The sequence below is a fragment of the Panthera tigris genome, chromosome B4 (assembly GCF_018350195.1).
Source record: "Panthera tigris isolate Pti1 chromosome B4, P.tigris_Pti1_mat1.1, whole genome shotgun sequence".
NCBI lineage: Eukaryota > Metazoa > Chordata > Mammalia > Carnivora > Felidae > Panthera > Panthera tigris.
In genome coordinates, this window is record NC_056666.1 from 15,819,691 (window position 1) to 15,843,583 (window position 23,893).

General features: G+C 40.5%; 1 protein-coding gene across 13 annotated transcripts in view; it reads right to left on the reverse strand.

The window, feature by feature from the left end:
• Positions 1 to 23,893, reverse strand: part of TRDMT1 (tRNA aspartic acid methyltransferase 1) — a 90,941-nt gene that overhangs the window by 66,207 nt on the left and 841 nt on the right. For 5 of the 13 annotated variants that reach the window (XR_006219656.1, XM_042991168.1, XM_042991153.1 and 2 more), the window contains exon 1: positions 8,553 to 8,669. The exons of 1 other annotated variant lie outside the window; for it this stretch is intronic. Coding sequence is in view for 4 of the 12 variants with exons in the window: in XM_042991168.1 (XP_042847102.1) it covers positions 8,553 to 8,616 (64 nt within the window). In the remaining 8 variants the exon portion in view is untranslated. Of the gene's footprint in view, positions 1 to 8,258; positions 8,392 to 8,552; positions 8,670 to 13,875; positions 13,943 to 20,214; positions 20,480 to 23,893 lie in introns of those variants that run through there. 7 more of the 13 variants (XM_042991155.1, XM_042991167.1, XM_042991159.1 and 4 more) reach the window with 6 other exon arrangements.

The window sequence follows — 23,893 nt, forward strand, 5'->3', positions numbered from 1 at the left end:
CTTTCAGTCCTCCTTCTCGCTCTCTAATTCTTTCTGCTCAGTTTCGCTCTATGGATACATCTCTACCTGGCCACACGAAGTCGCTGCCCCCCAGCATTCCATCTTGTTGGTCCTCTTCCCTACACTCAACACATACACAGAAACAAATCTTTATTTCTGGTCTCATCGACCCCTCGGGCCAAAATTGACAAGCAGCTGCCCATGTGGCATCTCCGTGGGTGGTACAGACAACTCAAAACTCTGCAAGTCTAAACTGGAACCTATTATTGCTCTCCCACCTTGACAATCCCATCTGATAAACTACCCACGTCATAAACCTAGGAAACTGACACTCAAATAACTACCAGGTTTTGTTGATATTTAGATCCTGTATATAATCTAAGTCATCGTCTCCATTTATTGGCTCTGCCTAAATTCGTGACCTCTGGACAATAATCTCCTCACTGGCCACCATGCCTTTCTGCTCCACTTGCCACCACTACCACATCATGGTCACCCAAAACAATTTCTGGAACACGAATGACAGTTTCATTAACTTAACTTTCATTTGCTAACCAGACCTAGGAGATAAAAATCCAAGCATCTTATCAGGTTGTATGGCGTTGCATGATTTGGTACCTCATAAAAATCTATTTTCTAATAGCATTTATATTGCAATGATATTTTAATATTTGTATGTCTCCACACAGACCACGCGATTTCACGTCTGCGTGTCTGTACAGGATGTTCCTTCTGTCCAGTATAACTTTTCCCTTCTTGACTATCTGAAAAACTCTATCTTCCAAAATCCTGCTTGGAAAAAATATCATAACAAAATGGAATAGCAAATCACCAATTATAAAAAAAGAATAAACCAATGGCAACATGAACACATCACAAAACAAATACAAATAACAAGTATATGATAATGTTCGACTTCCTAAGTAGCATCAGCAGTATTAGTTATGACATATTATATACTAGGAACTATACCACCTCTATGTATACAGTTCTATCAAGTCCTCCTACCAAGCCTGTTAGGTTAGTTATTATCCCGATTTTATCAGTGAGGTCATCCAATGCAATTAAGTAGGGAAAGCCAGCTACAAAACACTGTGGGAAGAAAAAAAGGTGCTAAGATTTACTCAGTACCTACACTGTATTTCCTACATCCGCTGTTTCATTTAACATCATTCACAACACCCTGTGAGAAGGTATTACTGCATCCGTCTCACACAGAGTTCAGGCTCAGAAAGTCACACAACTTTCCAGGACTTACACAGCTCATACTTGGCAGTTCAATCTGACTCCTAAATAATGGCATTCATTTTGTCACTCAGAGAAATATATGGAGCAGTTCCAAAAACACTGAATAGGAGGCCAGGAAAATACACAAAGTAGATCCAGTGAGGAAACCTATTCCCTAGTGGATAAGGAAGCTTTCTAGAGAAGCAAGAGGGCGAAACAGAATTTTCTGCTCTCTTCATTGCCCTTCTCTTTTACCTCTTCCTACATATTCATTCCATATTATCTTCTATAGCTATAAATAATTCTTTCTTTCGCTGATCTAGTCCTGCAGAATTCAAATCTAGTCTGAAAGCTCTTTGACAACTTCAAATACTTAATAACCAGCTTTTTCTAAAGGCCATTTTTAACAACATGTAATAACTTTCTATAACTTTAGTATTTTTGGCAATAGCTGCCCGTATTTACTGAGCACTCAACACATTCCGAGCACTAGTGACGCGCTTTATGTTTATTAATGTATAATTTTCATACCTCCGCTTTGAGGTAAGTACCATAATTGTCCCCATTTGATAGAAAAGGAAACAGGCACGGAAAGTTCAGTTTTTGTCCAAGGTCACAAAGCTAGGAAGTACCAAGGCCTTCTGACAACAGAACCGTGTCCTGTCGACGAGGAGATGAAATGGTCTCTCCCTGAAACTGTCCCACACAAACACTGTCTGATGCTACTATCTCCCAGTGCCAAACACAGGAGGATTTAAGACCAAGCTGCTACAAAAACAAAGCACCGTATTTCAAATTATGCGACGCTACCAAATAACTGTCGGGGACGGTTTAAGCATCAAACATTAAAAGGCTGAGAGAGCATTTGAAAAATAGAAAAACCGTGCCAGCTGAAGGATTCCTACAAGCATCTGGCATGTGAAGTGTACGTGTTCCTGCTCCCGATGTTCCTTCCACGTGAGCGCTTTGTGTTCATTTTAAACCCCTTCCCCATCCTAACCCTTCACCACTTCCGTGGGAAGGAAGAGTGACCGCTCTAATCAGTGGGCTAATTTGAGAAGAACCAACTGGGCCTGCTGGCTCGGCTCCGCCCGTCTTCCTCTTGGGAATAAGCTACCCACAGGCAACATGTGTTCTGCCTGCTTCTCCAGCTGGGCCCAAAGGTGTGCTGCCTGATCGTCTGGCTGAATATTAGCTGACCCATCGGGCCCTCTCACTAAGCTACATCCTCAGACGCAGACTTCATCAGGAATAAAAAGCATACAAATTCTTATTTCCTGTTTGCCTTCCTCCTGTTTTATTTCTCTCTTTGTTCGGAATTACGAAGAGGGATACGGTTTATTGGGCCCCTAAAAGCCCCAGTAGGTAGGTCACAACACAAATTAAACCGGTCATCTACACGTTAGGACAGGGTAAATGATCTGATCTGTGCAAAACAGTAATAAAGACTCTGTGCTGAAATAAACGTTCATTTTCAACACATAAACAATAGGTACTTCTATCATCCATTGGAAAGTGAGGGTTCTCCTCTGTTGAATATACAAAATCCATCCTACATATTTCATCTTTGTATTTCAAGTTTGGAAAAAACAATCTGATAACTTCTAGGGATAATAGAGAACCAATGATACATATTTTCAAACGGGACAAATTTTTATGTCACTTCACTTTAAATCTGGTAAAAAGTCATAAGAGTAACTATGGGGAAATAGGCAAAAAAAAGAGGACATTTTTACAATCCCAAAGACAATAAAAGAGAAAAAAAAATTAAGCGGCTCAAATTCTAGCCCCTTACAGCTACTGCTCCAGAAACATCCCCAGGTGGCATTCAGACCTACATTTAATAATAATAAACTTGCCAGATTCAGTTTTAAGCACACCTAATTTTAAAGTGGTTTGGGAGAGTCCCAGGTTGGCATATAAGTCATTGAGAAATGAAGATAAAGAAATTCAGAAAATAACTAAAGACTGACAAATGACTTAACATTTTAACAGAAAATATTAAGGCTGAGTAACTCCTACTAAATATGATTAAGTGTTATGTAACTAAAACTCAAAATCAACACCTTTAGAAATTATTTGGTAGAGCAGGCCTTTTTACTTTTAAGGATGTCTCAGTAGCTGACTCTCTCTCTCTCTCTCTCTATATATATATATATGTAAGCTAAGTGTCCATGTGTTCATTGGTCATCTGTGTATTTTCTTTGGAGAAATGTCTATTTATGGCTTTTGCCCATTTTGGAATTGGATTGTTTTTTATTCTGCTGTAGGGGTTCTTTATATATTCTGGATATTAATCCCTTATGACATATATCCCTTAATCCTTTATGATATATACACACACACACACACACATATATATATATGTATATATATATCAGCTTGAGCTTTCCTTTATTCAACACTTTAAACCACATTTTACTTTTTTCCTGATACCACATTTTATGAGAGAAACAAAATCTTATTAACAAATAAGATTTACATCTGCAGGTAAATCTTATTTACATCTGCAGCTTGCCTTGCAGGCCCCACCAACATATAACTCACAAAACAACCTCTCCCACTGCTTTCTGAATGGAGGTATTTTCATTTCATTAGCCAAGACTTTATAGACTGTGTAGGCATAAATAATGTCAAAGCAGTAACAAGTGGACCCTATACAGTGCAACATATTTTAAATAATGTGAAAGATATTTGTTATACTTGTGGCCATCTAGAATCTCTGCCTGTGTCTTTTATGTTTGAAAATTTTACCATATTTTGAGTCCCTTGTTTCCAAAACAGAACCCAGAACTCACTCTCCCAGCTTTCTTTGCTGACAATGGGATCTAATGTGCACCAATCAACTGCATCCATATACAGCTTTAATTCAGAAGTAGCAATGTGAGGAAGCAAATGAAAAAAATCCATCATTTTGGTGACAGAGATGGTAGAAGCATCCACCCTTCAGGGGAAAACAGTGATGACACTTCTCACACGTGGCCCCCAGCAGTATTGGGGAAAGCGGTGATGTCGGTATGAAGCTGTGTAGGAGCAAAGCCCAGAATGTTGTTTGAGAAGTGCTCCTATTCACCTAACCTCTTTGCTGGGTGTTATGTAGATTCTGTGAGCTTCCAAATGTGTGTGTGTGTGTGTGTGTGTGTGTGTATTTTTTTTTTTTTTTTTGCTTATGTTAGCTAGACAATAGATTATGTGGTTTGTAATGAAGAGTTCTGTATTATACAAATATTTGGGCTAAAAAAACCATGCTTTTATCAACATAATGGTAGAATGATTACCAACTCAATAATAAACTCAACAGCCAACCACAGACAACCTGTCACAAGTGTAGGACTGTGCTAGAAGCTATACAGGAACAAAAAGAAATACCAGAAGATATGGAGTAGGTAAACACATGGACATGCAGATAAAAAATAAAGTTAAATGAAACTCAGAAGATAAAGAAGTATCTACATAGTGACTGCAACAATATAAGAGCACATTGCATTTCCTTCTTAAGATGAAAATTTCAACTGAGGTATTAAAATGTCCATTGGTTTTCAGACAAAACTATCATGCTGCCCAAGCAATTAAATTTATCTTTTAAAATTCAGTTATGTGGAAGCAAGTATCTGCAAATCATATAAGTCATAAGGGATTAATATCCAGAATATATAAAGAACCCCTACAACAGAATAAAAAACAATCCAATTCCAAAATGGGCAAAAGCCATAAATAGACATTTCTCCAAAGAAAATACACAGATGACCAATAAACACATGGTCACTTAACTTCAGTTGTTAGAACAATCAAAATCAAAACCAGACTAGAATATCACTTCACACCCTTTAGGATAACTATTACCAAAAAAAAATAAAATAAATTAATTAAAAAAAAAATATATATATATATACACACACACACATACCCATACACACACACACACAAATATATTGGAATAAGGAATCATTTTGATAGATGGAGAAATTGGAACCCCCCCCCCCCACATTGCTAGTACAAATATAAAATTGTGCAGCCACTGTGGAACAGTTTGGCAGTTATTCAAAAAGTTAAACACAGAATTATCATATGCTCCAGCAATTCCACTCCTGGGTATATATTCAAAAGAACTGAAAGCAGGGAATCAGATACATTGAAACCAATACCCATAGCAGTATTATTCACAAGAGCCAACAGGCGGAAACAACCAAGACCATCAAAAGAGAAATGGATAAACAAAATGTGGTATATGCATATAATGGAAAACTATTCGGCCATAAAAAGGAATTGAAGCACTTCTATGTGACAAGATGGATGAACCTTGAAAACATACTAAGTGAATCAGATACAAAAGGGAAGAGATGATGGGGAGTCCTTGTTTAGAGGGTACAGAGTTTCTGTTTGGGATGATGAAAAAGTTCTGGAAAGGATGGTGTTGATGTTTGCACAACACTGTGAATTTAGTTAATGCCACTGAAGTGTACACTTAAAAATGGTTAAAATGGTACCTTTTATGTTATGTGTATTTTACCACAATAAAAAAATGTTTCGATCATAAACCTTATCTAGAAATCTGAAGTTATTATTCCTCTTGTGCTTATTATTATATAAACTGTAGATTCAAGTAGTGCATTTAAACATAAAAATGGCAGCATAGCACGGTTAAGAGGTCAGGTGCAGAAACCTGGGTTACAATACTGGCTTTACCACTAACTAGTTTATTAAATCATTAACATAGAGCCTGACATGTAAAAGGTCCTTAATAAATACTGCAGTTAGCGCTCTTACCTTTGGTCTTTCTTACTGTATAAAAACCACATGGGAAACAGCAATGCATTTTATTACAAAAAAATTTTAAACTTCGGTGCATCAAACAAATGAACACCAGAATACAAACATGTGGGGAAAATATTTGCATCAGATAGGATTAAGAGTCAATACTCCTTATAGGTAGGCCTGAAACCAAAAGGTGAGAGTCCATCAAGGTGGAGACACAGCAGGAAGGCTACTTTGAATCACAGGGTCAGCCACGGAAGGCTACGCTGAAGGGGCCACATGTGAACTAAGACAGGAGACATGAAATGCAGCTACAGTGGAAAAGTCTGGGATTAGAGCACTCTGGATAGAGACGACAGCAAAAACAAAGGCCAGAACATCACAGGAACCTGGAGGGTTTGAGGGGCCCAGAGAAGGACCAGTGAGTCTGGATATGAGAAGGAGGAGGACAGTGGCACATAAGGTTGAAGAGGCAGACAGAAGCCAGATCTCCAAAGCAGAGGAGAAGACGGGGCTGTGATTCTAACCTCAAAGGGAAGCCACTTAAGCAGGGAAGTGACATGATCTGATTTACTGTGCAAAAGATCATTCTCTTTTGTGGAGAAAGGGTGGAGCGGGGAAGAAAAGTAGAAGCAGGGGAGCAATTGGGAAACTATTTTAATAAAGCATACATCAGGATGGTAGCAGTGGTAACAGAAATATGTGTACAAATTCAGGTTGCACTGGTTAATAGGAGAAAATATACTTATATTTCATTAAACAAAAAAAATGCAAGTTAAAATTATACAATTTCTCCTATCAAATTAGCAAAGGTTAAAAAATGGATATTACAATTCCTAATGAATATGTAGTTCAGGGAGGCACTTAATTTGCTATATTATCTATCAAAAAACCTTAAAAAAGATTCTCATAATTTTACTTTGTTAAGTGGCACACAGGCTCTTATTGTTAAATTAATTTCACTTTTAGAAAAAACGGTTAAAGAGAAAATTAGAATTTATGCACAAGGATGTAATTGTAGCACATTTATACTTGCAAAAAATCAGGGGATAATCTTATGTTCAACCCTTGAAGGGTAGTTGAGTTACAGTTTATGATAAAGTACAAAACAAGCTTTAAAATTATGTTCATTAAGGGTTTTCAAGATAAGGGGGAAAATGCTGACATTATAAAATCTTACAAAATTAACTAAGAGAATAGATAGTTCTAGAATTTTCTCTTTTTTGAAACTTTATTCATTCATTCGTGTTAAGTGATCTCTACACCCAACATGAGGCTGGAACCCACAACCCCGAGATCAAAAGCCCTGTGCTCTTCTGACTGAGCTAGCCAAGCACCCCTAGAATTTTCTTTTGTTTTCAAGCTGGTAAATTTTGATAAGAGAAGTGAACATAGAGAGCCAGAAAATAATTGGTAAGTAATAAAAATGTAATAATCACTGACCTCATCTACAACCAAATATACATGCTCAGAAAACTGATCATGCTCAACTCATTATATATTCTCTGTATCTTACAGTAGTCTTTTCTTGCCCTCGAAACTAAAAAAAGGAAGCAGGCAAGTTTCAGTTTTGTGGTTGTCTTAGTAATTTAAGAATAAACACGCATGCTCCAAGTCTATTTGTCACGCTGTTTCTCCGGTGCCTCGACAGGACCTGGCACAGTACAGGAGCTCAAGAATTATTTTTGAGCAAACGTCACCAAAAACGAAACCTTTCAGCTCCAACTTATCACTAAAGAAATTTAAAATCTCAAAATCGAAGACGTACATAAAAGAGAGGTACTAATAATTTATAATGCTTTGAGTGGCTACAATGTACTACGCACTATTATTAAACATTTCACTCGCCTCATCTCTGATCCTCACAAGCCTTCTCTGAAAATAGATTATTTTTCACATTTTAAAACCAGGAAACATGTTCAAAACTGTGAAGGACCTAGCCCAAGGTCACAACGAAGTTTCAACTCCGTTCTCCTGGCGCCTAAGTATCTAGACAAGACCAGCTGTTTCTTTTCAAAGGCCAGAAAGGAGCAGGTTTTGACTCAATGCCTTCTCTCCACAGTGTATTTAGGCTTCCCTAACTTCGACCTTGAACTGCAGCTATCCCTTCGAAAGTCCATCCCCTCACCGGCCAAGACCCCCAGCGACCTCCCCTCCCTCGTCTCCACTTCGTCCAGGGCAAAAGCAGCAGGTGTCCACGCCTCTAGGTGGCAGCCACACTTAGAATTGGGGACCCGCACCAGGCAGGGGCTCGCCTCTCCCCCCTTCGCGGGTACCATTTTAGTTTGAGTTTCTAGCCTGGCCTCGCGGATGAGCACTCACAAACGGAGTCCTCTGAGACGTGGGGCCCGGGGCCCGCCCTTCAGGCATCGCTCGGGGCGGGAGGAAAGGAGTCTCCGCCCGCAGCGCCGGGCGGGGACAGCGCGCTGGGGCGGTTTCCAAGACAACCGAGCGCCCCCTCCCCCTCCATTCTCCGCCCCCAGCGTCTCGCCGCTTCGCCCCTCCCCCGCACCCAGGCTGTGAGCAGCGCGGAGGGGTGAACGTAGGGAGAGGCGGGGTGTGCTCCTCACCTCTCAGCGCCTGGTGCATGCCCCCAATGCCGCTGTACAGCTCGAGGACCCGCAGGGGCTCCATCTCCACGCCGCTGCCGCCGCCTCGCAGCTAGGCCTGCCGGTTCCCCATCTCGTCCTTCCTCCGCCCGCGCTGCTCCCTCGCCTCTGGTTCCGCGGCTTTTCAGTTCCCCCTCTCCCGCGGCTCCCGCGCTCGGAGAGCTTCAAGCAGCTTGGGGGGCCCGGGGGTGACAGGGATCAGCGGGGGGACAACGGACACAAAACAGTACGGCCTCCCAAGTGAATAGCAGCCTGATTTACGCTCCATCTTCCTGCCAGAGTGCATTCAGGGACTTTGGAAGAAAACACTAAGCCGGAGCTCAGTAGACGGGCGAAATCTACCTTTGCCTCAAAGTGAATTAACACAGACAGGTTAGAACCCAGAAAAACTCATTTTCCAGGCTCGCTGCTTCACTGTCACTTGGAAGCCTTAAGTGTCCAGACCTCACTAACGTTGGTTTTGTGCACGTACCACGTGCCAGGTTTTGTGGCTGTGCTGGGGTGACAGAGATAAATCAGCCTCCTCCCGCGAGCGGGTCCCAGAGTTAGTTACAAGTTCAGAATTCAGCGGCCATGCAGCAGAGAGCCCCTGTGCACACCAGGACAGAGGACGCTTGCTGTAATTGTTAGTGGGGTTCGTTGTACTTTAACGTGGAAAGTATCCTGAACAGAGGATCTGCTGTTAATATAATGCGGAAGTATTTATGTCCCTCCAAGTGCCGGGGCCTTGCTTCTCCAAGATGCTCCAGTGACCACGTCGTCAGAAGCCGGATCACAAAGTAAAACATGGCCACATGTGCAAGGGAGGAAATGATCTCATGGTGTGGTGTCATATTGTTCCCATTACCACCACACGTTAACTTTCATTAGGAAAAATTGGGGAGTGCCACTTGTAATAAGAACTGATTTGTTAGAAACTTTGCAAGTGCCCCAATGTAATGTTATAAACAAAAGTATGACTACCCTATCTAATTATGGAACTGCTCCATTCTGATGTTTCCTATGAAACTTTTTCATTGTAAATGTGTATTGGCCTTTAAATGTTTTTGTTGGTCACTTATTTCAGATACGACGGTTGGCAGAAAGACAGCAGAGAACAGAATCTTAGCCCTGGCATTGGCAATAACTGATTATGTGACTTTGCACTGAGCCTGGTTTCCCTACCTGCAAAATAAAAGGGAAGGAAGCAGGAGAAATGGGTGCTGAGGGCCCTGCAGCTCTAAGATTCTAAGCCTGAATTAGTTTTTGAGAAAGCGAGTCCCCTTTTGGCCACATGTCAATTATCTGCTCAAATTGAAATTATCCAAAAGACATTTTTTAAATCTGGTGTAAACAAATGTACTCTTTTTTTTTTAATTTTTAAAAAATATTTATTTTTCAGAGAGAGAAAGAGTATGTGAGTGGGGAAGGGGCAGAGAGGGGGGAAGACACAGAATCTGAAGCAGGCACCAGGCTCTGAGCTCTCAGCACAGAGCCCAACGCAGAGCTGGAACTTGTGAACGGCGAGATCATGACCTCACCCGAAGTCAGATGCTTAACCGACTGAGCCCTGTGTTCAGGCGCCCCTCAACAAAGGTACTCTTAAGCCAACTTAATTTATGGAAATCATGTATACACAGTAACATAACAAATATAATGCATGAAACAAACTTTTCTAGTATTTGTTACATAATATTAGTACAATAAACATATCAGCACCTATAAAGGGAGCTATGTAGTCACAATGATTTATATACGGTCAACAACCAAAATGTTACACAAACCTAAAATCTGTTTAGCATGGGTACTATAATCAAAATAAATATGACCAACGATCTTACCCTGTAGGGGAGAGACAGGCCAAAACTATGTGGACGAGTTCGTGGAAAATGCCAATCTCCTGAGAGGGAGGGAGGTAGACCCCCATTCCCACACAGGCTGATTACAAACTGTTCACGCTGATCCTTAAGGGTCTTCACAATACAGCCCCCGACTTATGTTTCTTAACTCTGTTTTCTCTCCTTCTTCAGCTCTGCTGCAAACTGGAACAGTGGGCATTCCCCAAACATCCTTCGTGTCTCAGTTTCCCCACTCGTGTTCCTTGCTCATGTTCTTTATGTTGCCCAGAAAGGCTAGCCTTCTTCTCTAAATTCTCTGTCGAACAGATTCTTCCTTCTAGAATCCTAGGCTAGAAACCCCGACGTGTTTGGTTCCCTGATCCATACCTTGCCAGCGTTCTGAAATAGAGATCCTACCTGTTCCTATCGTGAAATCTTTTCAGTTCTTTCCAACCCAGTTTCTGCCTGATCCACCACATCTGGATACATGGTATTTCCTCTCTAAAGCATATCACGTGTGATAATCATTTCAAGACTGAAAACGTTCACCATAATCATAATGTGCAACCATCTCCATGGAGACAACTATAGATGTTAGATCCCCTCAGATTACATATGCATTCACGTCCAAACCCTGGCACAAGTTGTGTGAGGTGAGGGTGCCACAATCAGGAGTAGTTCAGGAGGAGGATAGGATGGGGAGCACAGAGAAAATGAGGATACACATTGATGACTCTTTCCCAAAGCAAACTACAAATGTTCTTAAAGGAGAAAAACAGCTTTCTAATCCTATAGTTTCCCATAAAGTTATCCTCAGTGACATGTCCCACAGAGCTTATATTCTAATTACAGAAGCTCAACACACTTTCTGACAATACAAATATCAAAAATCAAACTTGAGGACATTCAGTGTTGTTTTCCCTCAAAACACACAAAATACGCTTGAAAAAAAAAAAAGCCAAAATGCTAGTTAACACCTGGCACAAAGGAAGCATATCAGAAATAATTAAGGAGCACAATATAACACTAAGACTATGTTAAAAAAATAACAGCATATCTCAGTTATTTAAGAGCTCATTGTATAACTTGAAATCTATCATATTTTGTTCTTCCTCTCCTGCCTGTCATTCCCGTGAACATTAATATCCAACAGAACTAAGACAGTCCGCCAAATGTTTAAAATACTTTTGGCAATCATCTTTGAGTTTCATGATCCAGGCCATTCTTTATTCCCCAGTGAAACGTGATGTGGATTCTTACACAGCCTGGCCGAAAGGAGAGAATACCCTGTTTATGCAAATTTGAATGATGAATACATTACATTCTGGTTTCACCCAGCAAAAAGAATGGTCTTTATGAATTGCATGGAAAATAGAAAAAAAGTAGTCATGTGGGAGTAAATTGGCAATAAATGTCCTCAAGAGAGGAAATTGTATTCAGAAGGGATCTGAATCAGAAAGGCCCTGAGAATTCATCTTCCACTTGCAACCTCCTGCTTATTCAAGAAGGCCTTTACATCACAGTACCGATGTGCCAGCATTAGGCCTCAGCTGTGAGCTGCTCCTGAGGGGCACGGCATACTTCACAGAGGGAGACGTTTGAAGTGAAGGCCTTAAATTAGTAGAACATCCTTGTTTACAGTCACCTAAAATCTATTCTTTCTGCACTGATTTTGAAGACCTGTCCCTCTTCAATAATGAGAGCCAAAGAGCGTAAACAGGAATCGTAGATCTGCTGCTTCCTAGCTATGCAACTTTGGGCAAGTCACTGACCCTCTCTGAGCCTACGTACATGTCTAAAATATGTACAAATAGGACATGTGGTGGCTGTGAGGGCTAGAGGACAATCTGAAGCGCGTAGCCCAATGCCTAGCACAACATAAAAGTGTGTTTCATAAACAGCATCTATCGGATGACGTCGTCTAAGTGATGCATTCTCGGTCCCTTCAACTGTGTCCAACAGCGTGATCCTGACCCCTGCAATTGCTCATCCCCCAATTGGGTGATGCCGGTTTTAGGAGCCACAACTGAACAAGGTCACATCAGCACGCTGCAGAGAGGTGCTTATGGCCACAGACCTCTCAGGGCCCTAAGTGGGGGTTGTGGATGGCGTCTAGGAGTGGCCTGGCTTGGAGAAGTATGGATGCGAGGCTGGAAGTCTGCAAGCCAGAGGCATGACTGAGGGGGTGCGGAGCCTAGGAGCGCTGGAAGTCAGTAGACAGCAGCACACATAACTGTCTCGCTCTGAACTCCCACCAAGACCCAGGCAGCTTGAGAGGTAAGTCTACAGGTCTGGCAATCTTAGGGGAAAATTGTTAGTGACCTCACCTAGGATGCATCAGATACATGAGTTGCTGAGACTGGGGGTGGAGTAAGGGGAGACCTAGTAATACCATCCGATCACTTACTGACTTTTATGTGCCAAGCACTGAAGAAATATTTAGCTTAAAATGGTTTTAAATGGAAAAACCTCTAACCTATTTCCAGCCATTACAGTGCCAATAATAAAAACAACTTCGTGCCTTCTGTCCCCTGAACATAAGACTATTTTACCAATTGTATTGACCCTCCAGAACCACACTGTCCAATAGGGTAACCGCCAGCCACATTTGCTGATTGAAGTTTAAATTAGCTTAATTAATATTGAAAACTTAGTTTATTAGTCACGCTAGGCATGTTCCAAGTATTTAATAGCCACATGTGGCTGATGGCTACAGTACTGCTCAGCCAAGAGAGAACACTTCCATCATCACAGAAAGTTTTATTGGAGAGAGTTGCTTGAAAGTCAGTCTCATGAAGTCATGACCTTAACAGGTAGCCCATCAATAAATGAACAATGTTGAAGTGTGCAGCAAGTGCTTAATTATTGTACTATGAACACTGATTTAAAATAATTCCCCCAAGGGGCGCCTGGGGTGGCTCAGTCAGTTAAGGGTCTGACTTTGGCTCAGGTCATGATCTCATGGTTCATGGGTTTAAGCCCCGCATTGGGCTCTGTGCTGACAGCTCAGAGCCTGGAGCCTGCTTCAGATTCTGTGTCTCCCTCTCTCTCTGTCCCTCCCCTGCTCATGCTGTGTGTGTGTGTGTGTGTGTCTCAAAAATAAACATTTAAAAAATAGAAAATAAATTAAAAATTAATAAATAAAATAAGTGCCCTAAACCCTAAGAGACTCTTAAATACAGAGAACGAACTGAGGGTTGATGGGGGTGAGTGGGGGGGACGGGGAAAATGGGAGATGGGCATTGAGGAGGGCACTTGTTGGGATGAGCACTGGGTGTTGTACGTAAGTGATGAATCATGGGAATCTACTCCCGAAGCCAAGACTACACTGTATACACTGTATATTAGCTAACGTGACAATAAATTATTCAAAAAATCACAAAATAATTCAATTCAATTCAATTCAATTCAATTCAATTCAATTCAATTAAAAAGTGTCCTAAAGATATAGAGGAAAAGGAACTCACACGATAGCAAACCTTGTAACCAAATATTTCAGTTCTTCCTCTGATGTCCATTCACCTTGTTCACAAACTGTCACAAAAGAAAAGAGGCAGGAAACAACAGGTGTGTTATTTCAATGACATGATGAACTTCCAAGAGAAAAAGAACAGATGGAAAATGATGAACTTCATGGTGTCTTGAAGGAATAGTACTTTTCTTTTATGAAGTGTACTCTAGGGACTTCCAGTTGTAAATACTATCTTATGCTTACCTCAGAAGAAGGAAGAGAATAAATGTGGTTTTTTTTTAATTTTTTTTTCAACGTTTTTTATTTATTTTTGGGACAGAGAGAGACAGAGCATGAACGGGGGAGGGGCAGAGAGAGAGGGAGACACAGAATCGGAAACAGGCTCCAGGCTCCGAGCCATCAGCCCAGAGCCTGACGCGGGGCTCGAACTCACGGACCGCGAGATCGTGACCTGGCTGAAGTCGGACGCTTAACCGACTGCGCCACCCAGGCGCCCCAATGTGTTTTTTTTTAATCAGAATCATGAGGAAATGTAATTCTAGATTTTTCTGCTGAAAAGCATAGAAACCATGCAGTTGGCCCTATAGCTTACCATCTCAAAGTACTCGGTCACAGATTTTTGACACAGATTTTTCTCTTTCAGATTATATCTGAAATGTCTAATTTAAAAATGTTTGGCAATAAATGTTAAAGATTATATTTCGGTTACATTAAAGATAGGGGGATTCTCTATCTTTAAAACTGCTCTCCTACACCCATGGAAATTTAGAGCCGGAAGAAATCTTTAGGACTATTTGCCAGTGTTTTTCCAACTATGTTTAGATGTAGAACCTTTTCTTCGAACAAAATTTCCCCTAGGATCAGGCACAGAGGGTGTGTTCACACACACACACACACACACACACACACGGATGCACACAGCTGTTGTGTTGTTAAAGCATGGGTAGTAGGGGCCCAGAAGAACTCCGGATCACCTCCCCTACCCTCACCCACCCCTGCAGCTGCCTCTAAGTGACCCCATATGACCCTGATTTCACCCAGTCTTCATCTGACCTCCAGAAAGTTGAGGTCACTTGCCCAAGCCCACGACAACAGGGAATCTGTTATTTGGGTTTCCTTCAGAGGTCTTTCTAGGGCCAGCTATATCACAAGTTAGTACAGAAGATACTCAGAAGGCTCAGCTGTCCCACGTCTGCTGGGCCTCCACCCCCAGAAGGAAAGCCAAGGATCCAAACTAAAGCAGCCCTGATTCCCAGAATACACTCCTTCTGAGAACAGGTTGGCCTGAGGAATGAAGGCAACTTTTGAGATCCATGAAGGTTACCTTAACTGATAGGGCAATGCGGTTTGTAAAGATTAAACAAAAAGGTTAATTCTGCTTCACAAAAGAGAGACAACCTCAAAGACGCATGACTAAAATGTATAATAGATTCTGGGCCCAGTTATTTCTACAAAGACACCTTGATGCAGTGCAAGGAACATGGTCCTTAGAATAAATGAGTCAATATGAATCCTGCCTCTAATACTTTCTTCATTTATGTAACAAGGGTAATATTTGCTAGCAAGGTAATGTCTGTATTTAATCAATAATTAATCGACACAGGTAAAGAGAGACAGTGAGAGAGAGAGAACCTCAGTAACGTGCCTAGAACAATGAATACCGGTTTCCTTCCCTCTCTGAACAACTGTGTCATAACGTAAGTTACATTTCATTCTTTTCTAACAATTACACACAGAGAACTGTTTTCCTGGTTGGTATGCTTTCAAAAAGGGTATATTACCAAGATACTAATTTGCATTTTCTCTACAAGATATCTTTCCTTATTGTTTTCTATGATAGCCTTTGTTATGTCAGGCAGGAAAACAAGACTCATGATGGGAATAGAAGAGATAAAAATGAAAGAGAGCTATTCGTACTTTGCTCCTTTACTCTGCTAATTCGTCAAACCTTCAGAACTGTTTGAAGTAACCAAATCCCCCTAACCAGATCCAGCAAGGCCAGGAAGAGGAAAGCATGTATGCACATCCCACATTCACCACACATACACACACGCTCTATAAAATGCTTCATTCTTCTTCACAGCCTTTTTATTTTTCAATTGCTACTGTTGTCAATACTGACAAATTAAAATCCAGATCCAGAGAAAAATCATACAAAAGCATTTTTCAGCTTACCCTTGCTAGTCAGGTACTAGTTTAGATATACGACAGTATCACTTGGGATCGTTATCACACAATCCATTAGAGATAAAAATAAGCAAAATATAATAACATTATTACTAGGTCTATTCACTCCATAAGAAAAAAAAAACCCTCAACTTTGTATTTACTTAAAACTGTTAAAACTGATCTTACAGCCTTTCAAAGTCACTTCAGCAAACCTGATACAACATAAGTACCACTTAACCCCAAACTTTCTATTCATGCTGGAATGCCCCAGAAGCCATTAACCCTTCTATTACAGGTTCCGCTGACTCCCGAAGATCGAGATTGAGTGTTCCATTTCCATCTAAGGTAATTACTGCGAAGTTAAAATATAGTACAAGTCCCAAAGGGATTTGCTCTATGTTTAGTCATTCAGAGAATACAGAGTGACCAAAATAGACTATATTTTAGTGGATGGCAAAGTATGCTTTAATAATACCATACTATCCATCATACACATTCATACAGGCCTGTAAGTTTCAAAGAACTTTATGAATGTTTAAAATGCTCATACATCCATCTAGACCCTATCCGTTGTCTTTTTGAATATTCAGGTGTTGTTTTTTTTTTTTAACAAAGAATCTAAAGAAGAAAACATGTGATTTGCTGAACGTCCCATAAATCAATATTCCCCAGATGAACAGATTTATTTACAAATCACCCAAGTGCTTTTTTTTTTACAGAAATCAGAAGATAGCATTATTTTTTTAAAAAAATCTAGAAGATATCAAAGGGAATGAAAGAAGACAGCTGGTATATATTTTGAGGGGGAAAAATCACATTAGGAGTTAAAAATCATTCTGGTTAGGAAAAAATGTCAGGAATCTGCAGGGCCCATCTTTTTTTACTCCTTTCACTTTATGGCTCAAGCCTACAATAGGGTGGGAAAAGAATGAAACCAAGAGCAGTATTTATGCACCCTTATAGAGCTCACAGTTTGAAAACCCAAAAGCTTCAGACCTCAGTTCAGTCCCATTACCTGTTCCCTATAGAGGTGAGACATAATTATTTGGAAAACAAATTTTTGTTTATCACCCAAAGTGAAAGAGACCTAATAAGCATACATCAGAAATGCCCAGAGTATTGAAAGCCCAATCCAACTATAAGAGAATAATTCTTTCTCTTTTTGCACTACTAATAAAATATTTACGCCCATCACACGTAATCTGGAAAACAGGAAAGTATATGAAAAAAGAAAATTAAAAAAACTACAAGACATAACTATGGCCAACATTTTAGTATTTCTCTCTCTAGTCTTTGCACTAATTATGGTTTACCAAAATCATAATCTTACTGCATTTGTGTTTTTTTAATGTTTTTTCATGTTTATTTTATTTTGAGAGAGAGAGAGAGAGCATGAGCAAGGGAGGGGCAGAGAGAGAAAGAGGGAGACACAGAATCTGAAGTAGACTCCAGGCTTTGAGCTGTCAGCACAGAGCCTGATGCGAGGCTTGGACTCACAGACCGCGAGATCATGACCTGAGCCAAAGTTGGATGCTTAACCGACTGAGCCACCCAGGCGCCCCTGCATTTGTGTTTTATACCTTGTTTTTTTTTCATCTAACATTTTATCATGACCAGTTCTCCATTTTGATCAAAGAGATGTATCATTCTTTCACATGTTATCTTTAGTTTTTCCCGAATTTTCTAAATAGTGCATGCTAATTTGGAGGGGTAAAGCAAATCACAAAAGTAAAAGGAGGAAAAAGACATACCCTTCTAAAAAAAACCTTGATTTCATCCCTACCCCTAAAAAACAACCACTTTTAAACTGTTCCCTGGGTATCTTTCCTTCCTTGTTTCTGTAGTCCATAAACAACCATAATTTGTGTTCCTAGTCTGTCAGTATTGAACATTTAAGAGGATTCAGTTTTTTGCTACCATGAACAGTACATGAATATTCTTGCATATAAATATTCAAATGCTCTGATATTTTCATCAGCTAGAGTCTAGAGGGGGGGTCACAGGTGAAAGTCATAATTATTACGTAAGTTCTTGATGCATATTGTCAAAACTCATTTCCAGAACGATTAGAGTCCAAACTCCCATCAGCAGTGACTGAGAACATTCACCTCCTACATCCACATGAACAAGTGATGTCATTTTAAACCTTTGTCTATCTTGTAGACCAACAATTAGGGTGTCATTTTTATTTTCCCTTTTTTTGGTTAACATCGAGGATGAATTATCACATCTTTATGGGACATCTGTAATTTTTTCTTTTATCAATTATTTTTCACATTTGTCCTTTTGCTTCTGGGATGATAGGAGACTCTTATTGAATTACCACAATTTTATTTTTGTTGTTATAAAGCCGTCAACCACGTGTATTGTAAAAACACTTCCCCGTTCATCAGTTTCCATTGAATTTGGATTGTAATATTTTATGACACAGAAGTATTAAATTTTCTGCCATCAAATATACATAGTTTTCCTTTGTGACTTATCCTACGTCTCTGTATGTGCTTCTCTTCCTTACGTTTCGTTTTTTAAAATCCATTTTGATACGGGGTGCAAGGTGAGGTTTTAAACCTAACTTTCCCGCAAATATCTAGTTTTCCCTTCCCTGGTGGTGTGTAACACTTCCTCTTTCCTCTTTCGCACACTATATTCTAAGGTCGTATCATCCCCACGGGGCCTCACTCTTCTTGGGATGCGTCTGCTATTCTGGCTGGCGAACCACACTTGCAATTACTGGAACTTTGTTGTACATTACCACACCTAGTAGGAAGTTCCACGAAGCCTCTTCTTTTGCAAACCTTTCTTAGCTATTCCTTCTTGTTCTAACGTCATTTTGGTATCCCCTCGAGATTTGTTACCAGTTACCCTCCCAGCTCTTTTTGGTGGCAGAGTGGCAGAAATAGGATCCCAGGCGCTAGGGGAACACATTAGATGTTCCCCACACAACTTCTGGCTAAAAGGAGTGTGATACGAGCGGCAGTCTAAACCCTTTCAGCTTCACAGGGGAGCTTTTTAGAGTCTCCAGTTCATCTTGAGGCTTCCAACTTATTTTTATTGTATTTTTTTAAGTAAGCTCTATGCCCAAGGTGGGGCTTGAACTCATGACTCCCAAGATCAAGAGTTGCTTTCTCTACCGTCTGAGCCAGCCAGGTGCCCCTTAATGCTTCCAATTTATTAAAACCTTTCTCAACCTTGTTAACATACACACACACACACACACACACACACACACACACTTTGCTTTGTCTAATGTACAGCTCCTCTCAGCTCACCATCTTTGTATCAACTTTGATACACCATACAGTGAGTTGCCACGCCAAATCCTGTTTAAATTACAGTGTCACACGTGGGGTGCATGGGTGGCTCAGTCAGTTAGGCTGTTGACTCAATTTCAGCTCAGGTCTTGATCTCACGGTTTGGTGAGTTCGAGCCCCACGTCGGGCTCCAAGCTGATAGGGCAGAGCCTGCTTGGGATTCTCTGTCTCCCTCTCTCTTGGCCCCTCCCCCACTCACACTGTTTCTGACTCTCTCAAAATAAATAAATAAACTTAAAAAAATAAATCACAGTGTTGCACAAGATTTAGAAGCATCTCCTTCTTTATTTCTCTTTCTTTCTTTCTTTCTCTTTTTTTGACTCTTGCCTCCTTATCTTCAAACTGGCTCAAAGTTTGACAGACCCAGATACTCTTTCCAAGTACCATCATCTCCCCTGAGCACATCCCCAGATATCTGGGAAAACAAGAAAAGGAAGACACAGGGAGAACAGGGAAGATGAAATGGCAGGACAGGAAAGAAAAGAACACTGTGGTAGAAGGCATTGCCAATATTTATTTTAGTACAGAATTCTAATATTTTAGAAGTCCCTTTGGGGCACCTGTGTGGCTCAGTTGGTTGAGTATCAGGTCTTGATCTCAGGGTTGTGAGTTCAAGTCCTACGCTGGGCTCCACGCTAGGGGTGAACTTAAACTAAACTAAACTAAACTAAAATAAAATAAAATAAAATAAAATAAAATAAAATAAAATAAAAGGAGTCCCTTGGGTGGATGGATGCATAGATGAGTATTTAGTCATTATGTTAAGGTTTTGCTACTCTAACTCTACTACGCCAATCAAGCCCATTTGAAAAAACAACCAAATTGATATTAAGAATTATTAGACAAATACCTACCATACCCAATTTTCAAATTCCCAGCAAATTTTGAAAGGTCCATATAATTTTCACAATAGCATGTGGTCACTACAAAAACACATGGAAAAATGAGGCTTACGTGACATTCCAAGTCCAGGTTCATTTTCTTAGTGTACTAAGACACCACCCCCAGAAATACCACAAGACAGACACAGACATTTGGGGCCTGAGTTCAGATCATGGTCTCATAGTTTCACAAGTTCGAGCCCCACGTGGCTTCTGCTCCGACAGTGCTGAGCCTGCTTCAGAGTCTCCTTTTTTCTCTGCCCCTCCCCCACTCACACTCTCTCTGTCTCTCTCAAAATAAACTTAAAAAAAAAAGATAAAAAAGAAAAAGTTATGCCTGCAATGCAAAAAGATAATTTAAACACAATACATAAAATTTTTTGTTTGTCTCCAAATGAGTTTATTTAAGTACAAGTGCGAATTGTATTTAACAACTGATAAAAGTTAGCAGTTTTTTAACTTCAGCTGAACACCATTTTTAAACATATTTTTAGCTCCCAAAACAATAAGAGAAGTCAGCTCAAGGGTTAATAATGTAAGACAGGAATACTGTAACTCAGTCACTTTAGAAAACAAAAAGCTACCTATGAGGAAAAGATGAATATCTAAAAAAAAAAACAAAAAAAAACCCTTGCTCACATTTAAAGCTTAACTTTGGAATTATGTTGTGATTTGGGAACGCAGGAGGTTCCCAATTACATTTGCATGGACACACCATTTTCTCCCTGGCAGCGACCACAATTCTGGGGTGATTGAGGAGTGAGAGCCCCCCCAAAGTGGTTCTTTCCCTTTTTACCTTTGATAGGAGATAAAGCAAGTTTCATGTAAAGTAGCAAGCAGTAGAAACCACCTGCCAAGGTGAAATACAACAGTACAACGCAAAGGAAGGGTTCCACAAAGAGTTACATCAAACTCTTACAACCAGCTATGTATCTATGTGGAAAGTATAAACAAGTTGGAGATGGTTGCAGAGGAAAGTTTTCGGAGAAAGTTGCCAGCGTGCTGTGTGAACTGACCTTTCTGCCAAGAAGATCTTTGGGGCTGTTTGCTACTCACCTCAGGTCCAAGGCAAAGAGTGTCTGTCACAGGACCACCTGGGAGTTTAAAACTCTGCTCTCATCCTCCTCTGAGTTCTGGTAGGTAAAGTATTTCCCTTGGACCAGATCTGAGCCATATAGGGGAGAACTTGCTGTTTTAGATTCTGAGGGAGGATGAGCCCCTGGAAAGAAGTTACCACAGCAAAAAGAAGCAGAGTGTATTTCCGAATGACTTCTTGGGACTGTGGAAGACAAATACGAATGCACCTGTGCATGTCAAGGGCACTTTGGGCAAGACAGCCCAATGATGAGAAGTTCCCACAGAAACACCTGCTAGAAAAAGGGCCCATTTCAAACACATGCCCAATGGAGCGGTGTAAACTCTAGATCACCAACAATAGTTGTCAAGAAAGAACTTTCTTTTCCCCTTCACCTCTTCTCAATGAGCCCTAACCCTAACCAGCAAGAGACCTTAGTCAGCAAGGTAGGGAAGGACGAGGAGAAACACTTGGTAAACAGAGAGAGAGGCGGGGAGGGGGAGAGAGAAATTCAGTACTCCCTTTTCCTTGTATCTAGCACACTCAACCCTGGAGAGGGAAGAAACAGAACTTTAAAGCAAAACCGAAATGTTGATTATGAGGTAGACGCACAGATTATAAATCACTATATTAATTTTCTCTATGAGCAACCATCAGAGAATTGTTTGATTTCATAAGCGTGACCAGAAAAGTCATGGGACCTGAATTTTCATGTGCCAAATGGTCGGGCCATTTCACAAGCTGCCTCCTTGTCTTCTTATTTTCTCCTTCCCTCGACTATTCAGACACATTGCCCCTCTTCAAGGTATCGTTTCGTAACGATAACAACACTAATAACAACCCACATTATCGAGTGCTTACCATGTACCCCTCAACTGTGTATTTTATATACATCTCTCACTTCGTCTTCACACGCTTCTGTATTAGCAACACCTTCCTTTTACATTCGAAGAAATGGAGACTTATCCACGGCCTGTGAATTTACCCAGAAGCTGCCATCTTTCCCCGCAAGAATGAGTGAAATGTAGTCCCTCGGTTCAAAGGATAAAAAATATCAGGCTTGCTTTCTTTAATAAAACATATGCGGATCTCTCTCGTCTCATGAGAAAATGAAAACATTCCACTAGAGGAGAATTAATAGAAAAGTAAACATGGGTATTTTTTGTAATCATAAAATCTGCTGACATACACACTTATTCCAAACTCCTGGATGTCATTATGTCAACAATCACAAAGCCTCCCAACCCAGACACAAAATACCGACAGTCCTAACAACAATACCTAAAATGTGTAATGTTTGACCTTTACAAACTGCATTTTCATATTTTAATCTAATTTTATTCTCACAGCAAGCCTCTGAGTAGGGATCATAAATGCTACATTTTTGTTGAGGGAACTAAGATGAAAAGCTTTTAAAAACCGTGATTTACTTAACATCGAAAACTAATACACGACAGAGCCAGCAGTCAAGGAGGTGTATGTCAAAGGGAAGTTGAACTATCAATCCTTTTTTGTATCAACTTCTAAACCACCTCTTTGCCATCAATATCTCTACTCATGATTCTTGATGCTTATGCTTCACATTTTTCAATAATCAAAACACTTCACACATCCTCTTACATATTCTGAATCTCTGACTTCATTCTGATGAGATCATTTGTGGCAATTAACAACACATATGGTTTTCAGTTAGAAACTGTGGCCTCAAGATGCAAATGAATTGGCAAAGCCAATGGAACACGAGAGTCTTCTAGGATTTTACACACCTGGGTTGAATTTATGTCCTAATATAGAAAGCTGTGCCTTTTCTCACGAGAGTTTATTCTAGAATTTCAGAACCATGCCAATATATTTCACAGTTCCCTAGTCATCAGATTGCCCTTCCCTAAGAAAGCAAGGTTCTTGCAAGCAATCAGTCCCCCTAATTAAATTCCAGGCTTTTTAATTTTTTAGTCTTGAATTCTAAAAGTTAAAACATTCTTTTCTATTTATTCTTCATTTCCTCATAAATGAAGAGTCATAAACATCGCCTCTCCAGCCACTATATTGTTCATGCTCTTCATGGCCACAAATACTAAGAATTCACTAGCATAGTGGTTCTCAGACCTCAGCCTTCCTCAGAATCATCTGGAAGTCTTATTAAAAAACAGATTGTTGGGCCTCTGCTCCAAAGTTCTGATTCAGTGCATCTGGGGTGGGGACTGATGGCCTTTCCAACGCCAGGTGATGCTGGTATTGCTGGTCTGGGTACCACACTTTGAGAACCACTGGACTAGTGGGTCCCCTTAAAGGGGCCCCGCGGAAAAGCGCCCGGGCACTAAGCCTCATGAATCACACAAATGGTGCTCAGTGCCCTCGCCTCATGCTGAAGGCTCCTATCTGGAGGAAAAAGAAATGGTTGTCATGACTCATTGTCTTTTTCAGGCTTCTCCAGCCACAAAATTAAAAACAGAAAAGGGCTACATTAAAAGCAAAATGAAAACGGCTAAATTTTGAGACTCCCAGCACGGTTTCTGGGGTTAGAACAAAAGATGTAATGAGGACCCAGGTAAGCCCTGTGCTGACCACACTGAAGGT